General features: G+C 49.1%; 1 protein-coding gene across 15 annotated transcripts in view; it reads left to right on the plus strand.

Moving 5' to 3' along the window:
- LOC115540474 (receptor-type tyrosine-protein phosphatase delta) overlaps positions 1 to 10,000 on the plus strand; it is a 154,701-nt gene that overhangs the window by 140,070 nt on the left and 4,631 nt on the right. For all 15 annotated transcript variants that reach the window (XM_030351788.1, XM_030351791.1, XM_030351792.1 and 12 more), the window contains 5 exons: positions 183 to 358; positions 2,958 to 3,077; positions 3,469 to 3,623; positions 6,525 to 6,810; positions 9,412 to 9,590. In XM_030351788.1, coding sequence (XP_030207648.1) covers positions 183 to 358; positions 2,958 to 3,077; positions 3,469 to 3,623; positions 6,525 to 6,810; positions 9,412 to 9,590 — 916 coding nt within the window. The remainder of the gene's footprint in view (positions 1 to 182; positions 359 to 2,957; positions 3,078 to 3,468; positions 3,624 to 6,524; positions 6,811 to 9,411; positions 9,591 to 10,000) is intronic.

The raw sequence follows: 10,000 nt of genomic DNA on the forward strand, positions 1-10,000 counted from the left end.
CAACCCACCACTCCAACCCCTACCATCCACTTCCAACCATCCCCCTACCACCAACCATTCATCCAAACTGTTCCATCCATCAACCTCCACTCACCCTTCCACCCTCACCCACCCACCCATCCAACCCACCTACTCATCCCCAACCTCCACATATCTGACCCCGATCCACTGTCACCTTGCAGGGGTGCCAGGCAGCGACTACATCAACGCCAACTACATCGACGGCTACCGCCGGCAGAGCGCCTACATCGCTACGCAGGGCTCCCTGCCCGAGACCTTCTGTGACTTCTGGAGGCTGGTGTGGGAGCAGCACACCGCCAACATCATCATGATGACCAAGCTGGAGGAGAAGTCACGGGTGAGCGACACCAGGCCACAGTGAGAGAGAGAGAGAGAGAGAGAGAGAGAGAGAGAGAGAGAGAAAGAGAGAGAGAGAGAGAGAGAGAGAGAGAGAGAGAGAGAGAGAGAGAGAGAGAGAGAGAGAGAGAGAGAGAAGATAGTATGGAGGATTGCTGAAGACCCCAATACCAACAAACTGTTGCATAATACGCCGTTGCACAGACCATGAAGATGAACCATCCTGTTTAATGGTATAGTCCTTACAGGGGAGTGGGCCATCTTACACTCAGTTAGGAATCTCTATTATCATTTTTGATTTTATATATATATATATATATATGAACAACATGATTCCTGATAAATTTAGTCTTTATCTGAATTTTTACTATTTTATTGACCTAATAAAAATGTCTATTTCAAATATATCACTACTATCAATACTAAATAAAATGTTATTATTTAATTTAAATATATAGGTAAATTGCGATAAGTGTAACTGAGTATACAGACAGAAATCTATACATTTACAAGTGTTTAACCTCTCTCAGTCATTTAGAAAACAAATGGTTAATGTGATGAAAGCTCGACCAGTGAAATATTTTTGGACTGTCAGAGGTATGTGATATGAATCATGAATGAACTTCTATCTACACGACCGAATACCATGTTCATTCATGCCATGTGAAGAAAAGCATAGATGCATATAATATTTATCTGCATCTATAAATATACATACATATATATGTTTTCTTATTAACCGCGCCCCTTTTGCGTATGAGAAATCTATGTGTTGAAGCTTTGCATTTCAACTTTTCCAACCGTCTCTGTTGTGTCTGTTTGACCCTCAGATGCCCTCTTTTTTCTTCTCTAAGGCAAGACCTCTTCTCCCCTTTGCTATGCCTAGTGTACAGCCTCTCCTCTCCGCACATATCTCCCTACTGTATCTCTCTCTCTCTCTCTCTCTCTCTCTCTCTCTCTCTCTCTCTCTCTCTCTCTCTCTCTCTCTCTCGCCCTCCCTGGTCACCCATCACTCCCCTTTTCTCTTCTGCCTCACTACTTCCTTCTCTGTTCAAAAGCTTGAGTCACATTGTTGGCTTGTGTTGAAGCTCACCGCGAGTTGCCCACGGTTTTCACTGTACTGTTTTAAATGTTCACCCCATGGCTCTGGAGGACACGGGGCCCAAGAAAGTTCACAGCCCGGTGAACTCTAGCCTCCTCACCCTCCTCACCTTTGATCAGGGGGGGGACTTCCAGACCCATTCCCCGCTGTGTAGTTCAGATGTTTCAGTTTCAGGCATGCCCCCCGTAATGTGGTACAACTCTCACAGGAAGGAGCACACAGACACATAGGACCCTCCTCTCTGTCCGTTGCGTTGCTTTCAATCAAAGACTAATAACAATTACAACCTCCCTCCACACTAAACCAAACAACAAGGCTTATTGCTTGGAGAACCGCAACCGCTTCTTACCAGTCGAAGCTAGGAACGCGGTCACGTTTTAATTAAAACCCACCCAACAGTTTGCCACTGTGTTTGTACCCACTGTGGCCACAGACAATGTGTTGTGCAAGAGCCCAGCGAGAGATGCTCATCCACCACCTTATTGGGTTGAGCCCATTTGAAACCACGGGAGGCCGAGGTCGGCTTAAGATTGAAGAGCAGCATATCTACGAACATGGATTCCTCTCTGCACACGAGGGGCTGGGTGCAGCGGAGGGCTCCGGCGGTGGTCAGGCCTCCCCTCCAGTCCCCTCCAGACCCACTCAGAGGGTCTCAAGGCGCGCTGGGAAAGTGATGGTTGAAACGATGTAATTACAGCCCTTATGCGCCGAGCCAAAACGCATAATAATACCCCGTCTGGGGTAGTGGAATGCAGAGCGAGCCTCAGCTGAGCTCCTTGCAGTCTTTGATCTGCGGAGCGGAGGGATCAGCACATAGCGTTTGGTTTGGCCTGATTCTGCCAACCTCCCCTCAGATCCCCCCCCCACCCACCCACCCACCCACCCACCCACCCATCTGCAGGGATTTACCCCGCCCTTCATCACCTCTGGTCTCTGAGGCTGAACCACGGGAACTACACATGTACCGCCTTTGTACGGCCCAACTCAATGTGTTGCATCAGCTAAGCATGCTGGCGTTTGGTGTTTTTGCGTGGTTCTTTTTGTGAGGGGTTGGAATAAAGGTGAAGGTAAAGCAACCAAAGAATTATGTGAAAAAATAAACATAATAATAAATATCCTCAGCAGTTCCTCTAACCAAAGCAGATTCAGTTCAATATGAGGTCATGTTTCACAGTTCATTAGGCAGCAATATCCGCACGGGCCTCGTTCGCACACACTGTTTGTCGTAAACAAACTCACCTTCCAACACAGGTCGCATGAACACTGTTCCGTCACACTTGTTGTTTGTCACAAGCCCCCATGTCTGACAGATCGAATTCAATATGGATTTCGCCAGCTCACTTTCACAGGCTCACACGCTACGTTTGTCTTCGTCTGACACACACACACACACACACACACACACACACACACCCACACACACACATTGCCACGCATCCCCATTTGAATGTGCTCTCTGCATCCTAACCCGGCTCTGACTGGTCGTCCTCCTCCTCAGGTGAAGTGTGACCAGTACTGGCCGACGCGCGGGACCGAGACCTACGGGCTGATCCAGGTGACCCTGCTGGACACGGTGGAGCTGGCCACCTACTCCGTCAGGACCTTCGCCCTCTACAAGGTGGGGCACACACACAAGGGCTTTGTAGGGCGTCTGCCGTGCTTTACGGCTTATGTCAAGTTTCTTCAGAAATGTGTCAAATATCAGGATTAGTGTATATTAATAATATATGTTGGATAGTAATAGATTACTAATACAATGATATATCTGTTGGATAGACATAGATTGCTAATACAATAATGTATGTTGGATAGTAATAGATTGCTCATATGATAATATATCTGTTCGATAATAATTATTTGCTAATAATAATATTAGATTTGTTGGATTAACATAAATTGCTAAGAGCATTACTATCCCAGTAATGATGTCGATTCAGCAGTGCACCAATGAACCCTCAGTGTAAGCCCAATACTATCCTTACGCTGTGATCTGTGACCTCTCTCTCCAGAGCGGCTCCAACGAGAAGCGGGAGGTCCGCCAGTTCCAGTTCACGGCCTGGCCGGACCATGGCGTGCCCGAGCACCCCACCCCCTTCCTGGCCTTCCTGCGCCGCGTCAAGGCCTGCAACCCCCCAGATGCCGGACCCATGGTGGTCCACTGCAGGTGTGTGTGGGGAAATGTGTGTCTCCCAACACATTGAAGACACACCCATGTGGCGATGTGTGTCTTCAATGTGTTGGAAAATGTGTGTGTATATTCATGTCCACACTAGCATAGCTTAAAGCTTTATCTCAATACAATATATACTGTATGTATTGAGAATTGTATTGTTTAATATTTATAAGTATGTAGTACTATATATATATATATATGTTTAGATATACATACAATATATCTATATATATACACAGCATGTAACGCACAGTCAATAGGGGTGACACAGTTCACTGTTCTCCATGCCTGCGTCCTTTCGATGGTGTGATTTTCTGCGCCTGCATAAACACAATTGAGTGTTATTTGTGGTTTCCAACGAGCAGCGCTGTGTTTTCATAAAACGCCCAGATGCTCTCTGATGAGAGTCAAGTCTCCCTGCACATAAAGACGCCTCTCCTGGGGCTGGAGCTCCGCAAAACGACCGGCCCATTATGAGAAAACCCCAAAACCTCCATGCTGCCTCCCTACACTCACATTCCTCCCCCAGCATTGGACGAGACAGACACAGCCAGCAGCACTGAAACAGCCACGCCCAAAGCACCCCACACACACACGCATGCACACATGCACACACACATGCACACATGCACACATGCAAACACATACACGTGCACACGCACACACACACACATGCACACACACATGCACACATGCACACATACATGCACACACACACATGCACACAAACACATACACGCACATATGCAAACACACACATACATAAACACACGCATGCACACACACAGAAACACACATCCACAAATACACACTTGCACACTCACACACACATGCACACACACACACACACACACACACACACACACACACCCGAGTTGTTGACTGTGTAGTGTGGACCTGGGTCTCAGGTCCGGGGCGGTCCATAGGTTTCTAATGACATGGGTTTTGTTCCAGGCAGCAGGGGGGGGGGGGAATATTCCAGAGTTCTGGCACGCAGCGAGGTGTTTGAGTGAGCTGACCTGGAAGAGACCGCCGCAGCGAGAGATGGGGGATAGAAAAAACGGGAAAGGGAATTATGAGCAAATGCTGAGAAGGAGGAGAATCCGATTAGTCTAGGACAGTGTACAAGGAGAACGAGAGAGTGAGGAGAGCTGGGGAATTAAGCGATGATGGAAAATGGAAAGGCGGAGTACGATTGAGGACAGTGTAGTGCGTGTGTGTGCGGGTGGGGGGAAGGAGGTCGACCCTGGGCCACATTTAATGGAGGTGATGAATAGAAAGGGAAAGAGTAGGGCATGGGCTGGGAGGTCTGAAATGTAAGAGGCAGGGAGGGAGGGATGGAGGATAGAGTGAACCTGGGCAGGACGGAGGTGGAAGGGCTGGCAGGAGATGGGATCATCATAATCTACCTACAGCCGTCCGATGAGGTATCTAACAGGATTATCGCTCAAATTGTATTATCCCCGGCAAGAATCTATCAGGACGCGACGCCCTGTCTATCGACCAGCGCCTGGACTGTATCACTCTGTGGACCATCCTCTCACCCACCAACCCAGCAGCACACTTTACACCCAGACAACATGCACTCAGGTTCACTATTAAACAAAATCTCTCTCTCCCTCTCTCTCTCTCTCTCTCTCTCTCTCTCTCTCTCTCTCTCTCTCTCTCTCTCTCTCTCTCTCTCTCTCTCTCTCTCTCTCTCTCTCTCTCTCTCTCTCTCTCTTTCTCTCTTTCTCTCTTTCTCTCCTTGCTCTCTTCGCTCTCTCCTTGCTTTCTTTCTCTCTCTCTCTCTCTCTCTCTCTCTCTCTCTCTCTCTCTCTCTCTCTCTCTCTCTCTCTCTCTCTCTCTCTCTGTATACATATTTATTCTCGCTCTCTCTCTCTCTCTCTCTCTATATATATATATTTATCCTCGCTCTCTCCTCTCTCTCTCTCTCTCTCTCTCTCTCTCTCTCTCTCTCTCTCTCTCTCTCTCTCTCTCTCTCTCTCTCTCTCTCTCCCTCTCTCTCTCTCTCTCTCTCTCTCTCTCTCTCTCTCTCTCTCTCTCTCTCTCTCTCTCTCTCTCTCTCTCTCTCTCTCTTTCTCTCTTTCTCTCTTTCTCTCCTTGCTCTCTTCGCTCTCTCCTTGCTTTCTTTCTCTCTCTCTCTCTCTCTCTCTCTCTCTCTCTCTCTCTCTCTCTCTCTCTCTCTCTGTATACATATTTATTCTCGCTCTCTCTCTCTCTCTCTCTCTATATATATATATTTATCCTCGCTCTCTCCTCTCTCTCTCTCTCTCTCTCTCTCTCTCTCTCTCTCTCTCTCTCTCTCTCTCTCTCTCTCTCTCTCGCTCTCTCTCTCTTTCCTCACTCTCTCCTCTCTCTCTCCTCTATCTCTCTCTCTCTCTCCTCACTCTCCCCTGTCTCTATCCTCTCTCTCCCTCCTCGCTATCTCTCTCTCTCTCTATCTCACACTCACACTCACTGACGAAAGCACACAAACACACACATGCAAAACACACACATAATGTGGCCTCACAGAAAGCTATTTATTCACTTGTAGCAATGTGCTTGGTCAGTGGCTTTTCACCATCCGGGCACTAACACAGCAGAAATGTGAAGTGTTTGGGTGGGCAGTTAATCGTATTATATTTCAGGATGATGTGTCGATAGCAGAGGACAATATCCTGAAGGCTTCGTGAGAGTCTGCTGACCCATCATTCGTGTCAATTATAATATGGCGGGCTCAAAATATTGCTGCCTGGCGTCTTTATGATACGTTTATGGTTAATGGACGATAGGTATTGGATTTGTCTCATTTCGTATCCTGATTTACTGTTTTACATCGGAGGACATTAGCAGTCTTTGTTTATGTCTTTGTTTACGGCTCTCTTGTTTTGCCCCGCCCCCTCTCAGCGCCGGGGTGGGCCGTACCGGTTGCTTCATCGTGATTGACGCCATGGCTGAGCGAATCAAGCAGGAGAAGGCGCTGGACATCTACGGCCACGTGACGCTGATGCGCTCCCAGAGGAACTACATGGTGCAGACGGAGGACCAGTACGTCTTCATCCACGACGCCCTGCTGGAGGCCGTCACCTGCGGAAACACCGAGGTGCCGGCCCGCAACCTCTTCTCCTACATCCAGAGGCTGACCCAGGTGGAGCCCGGGGAGAGCATCACCGGCATGGAGCTGGAGTTTAAGGTGAGGCCTGGAGCTGGAGCTTAAGGGGAGGCCTGGAGCTAGAGTTTAAGGGGAGACATGTAGCTAGAGTTTAAGGGGAGACATGGAGCTAGAGTTTAAGGGGAGACATGGAGCTAGAGTTAGGGTTAGGGTTAGGGTTAGGGTTAGGTGAGTTGTTTTGATGGAGTGTGCAGATATATGTGATAAAAAAAGGATAACCATATTCCACTGCCAGCATGGAAATATGCAGAGATCCGATCAGGGGTTAGGTAGAGTCCATCGGTTTGTAGAGCTGGGAGTGGGTCCATCGAGGGGGCAAAAGGTTGCCTTTAAATGGACTGAAAAGCTGAGTGAGTTCTGGCTTGAAACGACGGTGTACAAGTGGTGCAGTGAAGTTACAGAACAAAGTAAGACAAGAAACCAAGTTGCAGTTTGTTATATGACCTGATGAGTTCCAAACCCGTTTTATGCGATGGGAATCTAAAGGCAGAACGTTTAACGTACCACTACGTCCTCGGGGAAGTACATAAAGCAAAGCGCAGGAGAACTACAGAAACAGGTGTTCGTTTATCTAGTGCTCCTCTGAGCCAGCCGCTCCACAGAAACCCGCCGGTGGCTCCCAGACGGCCCCGCCAGGACAACTTAAAGCCGATGCATGGTAGATTCCTCTTAACGGTGTGTGGCCTCATCAAACCGACGAGGTGTGAAAGGAAAATAGTGTTAAGTGGACACCTTTCGTCCCGTGCTCCCCAACCCCTGCATTCCTGCGTACCCCGATACCAAATTCCTCCACTTCAATGGGATGGCTGCTGGGCCTAACAGAGGCAGGCAGGGGCTGTTTGCTCAGCCGTCGGTCTGATGGGAACCATCTGGTGTACCGGCAGCCCGGGCCACCGGATCCCTTCTCCGCACGGCGCTCCTGGGACCATCTGAATCCCCCCTCTGAGGTCTCTGCACCACCGCCACCGTCATCACCATCATCATCACCATCATCGCCGTCATCATCAAAACAACAGGATGGCATTTACTCTCAAAGTCTCCGCGGAGCGCGGTCCCGGTACAGAGGGCGGCTTGCACTCCGACCTGGGTGGGTCTGTTTGTGTAAACGTTGACAGTGTGATCGTTAAAAAGTTGAACTCTGGCACGCTCAGCAGCTCACAGCGAGCGCTGCAGGTCAGCCAGACAGCGTTGTTGGTGATACTGGTAAAACTGGGATTTCTGTGGTGGACACATGAACTGCTGAACCTCGTTGGTGTGGTGTTCTGCCGCCAGGTCTTTGGCAGAGAGGCTCAGGAGAGGGTTGCCTGTGCTTCGTGAGAACTCATTGTTCCAACAAGTCTGCGGTTCCTCCCTGTTCTGTTGGGCTGTCTTCCTCTTTCACCCGCATCGGTCCTCGGGTCACAGTGTTTTTAAAACATTGTTTTCATGGGTAGAAACAGTATATGTGTGTTTGTGTGTGTGTGTGTGTGTGTGTGTGTGTGTGTGTGTGTGTGTGTGTGTGTGTGTGTGTGTGTGTGTGTGTGTGTGTGTGTGTGTGTGTGTGTGTGTGTGTGTGTGTGTGTGTGTGTGTGTTCTGGGGCTTTTCACTCTTTGTTCTTGGGGTCCTTTCGGTGACGCAGGACCGGCTCTGGTTCACATATGGGCGGCGAGACAACGTGGGGCCTTGTGGTTTCCCCTGCCCTCCCCAACCCCCTCCATTCCCCTCTACCCACCGCCCCACCGCCCCCTCCTCAACCACTACCACCCACTCTACACTTTCTGCATCCTCCCCCCTAAAGTTCCCCATCCCAGGCCAGCCAGACCCCCCCCCCCCCCCCACAGGTTCACTCAGCAGGCGTCCGGTCATGGACTTACCCCGAGCCCCTACAGCCCGCATCGCTCAGTTCAATTGTCCGATGTGGTTAAGGAGCACCAGAGCTTTAACTACTAACAGACACACCTGACCCCAACACAGACAGATGCACACGAGTCATGGTCACGTTGCTATTGGTGAGGTGGTCTTCCTGTTGGCCTCCACCGAACCAGCTCCCCTTCTCTCCTTCCTTCCCTGCTCCTATTTTCATTATTTATTTTTGTGTTTAATGCCTCTCTTCCGGCATTGTTTCAATCTCCCCATCCATCCCATAATACTCTGCCGTCTGAGTAGTGAGACCCCTGGTTTTGGTGCCTTGTCAATGTGTCTCTCCCCACTGACTCCTTCAGCGTTTTGTTTTCATTAGGCGGCTTAGGGTACTGCGGTTTCCATGTAACTGGGCTGAATGTGGATTTACAAAGACCCCATTAGGACAGCAGTCGTGTGATTAAGGGTTATATAAATACACTTGACTTAATGGAATCCGTTCCTTCTATTGTCTCCCCGGGCCGTACCAAACCCCCACCTCTTACAAAGTGTGGTCGACAAACTCTTGAGCGTGTAGCTCTGCGGTTTCAGCCTAGCATAGCTGGTATGCTAGCCTAGCATAGATTTAACAGGTGGGAAGAAGAGTCATACAGACAGCGCAGGTTTCCGGGGCTTGGATGTTAAAAAGGAGCTTGAAGATGTTGAAAGGTGTTCGCCTTGTGTGTCCATCCTCACCTCTAGTAGGCTCCTCCCCCTAAAACCTCTGCTCCTCCTCCCTCCAGCGCCTGGCCAGTGCCAAAGCCCACACCTCACGCTTTGTGAGCGCCAACCTGCCGTGCAATAAGTTCAAGAACCGACTGGTCAACATCATGCCCTACGAGACCACGCGCGTGTGTCTGCAGCCAATCAGAGGAGTGGAGGGCTCGGACTACATCAACGCCAGCTTCATCGATGGATACAGGTCTGGCTTCTGCACGGTGCCTCCTTGTGAAGTGCTGGGAAGTGCATATTTCAATTGAAATATACACTTAAACGGCTGATGGTCTCTTGCTTTAAAGGACTTCTCCTTTCCCATCTAAAGGTTTTTTTCAAAACCTCTTAAAATAGATTTTATTTTATAGATTTGGTATTCCGGACATTCCTTCTGAAACGTTACTTGGCAGACGTAGCATGTCATTTTACAATTATAAAACATGACTCCTCATTCTCTGTCTTTGTTACTAATGTGGCCCAAGCATACTGTACTGTACTGTACTGTATTGTTCCCATCAGTCTCACAGTCTCCCCCGACAATCACATGTTTTAAATCAGAAGTCAACCGCAGGCTAGCTCAGCAATGCTACCTATTAGTCTATCTCACTCCATCTATCG

This window comes from Gadus morhua, chromosome 3, assembly GCF_902167405.1.
Source record: "Gadus morhua chromosome 3, gadMor3.0, whole genome shotgun sequence".
NCBI lineage: Eukaryota > Metazoa > Chordata > Actinopteri > Gadiformes > Gadidae > Gadus > Gadus morhua.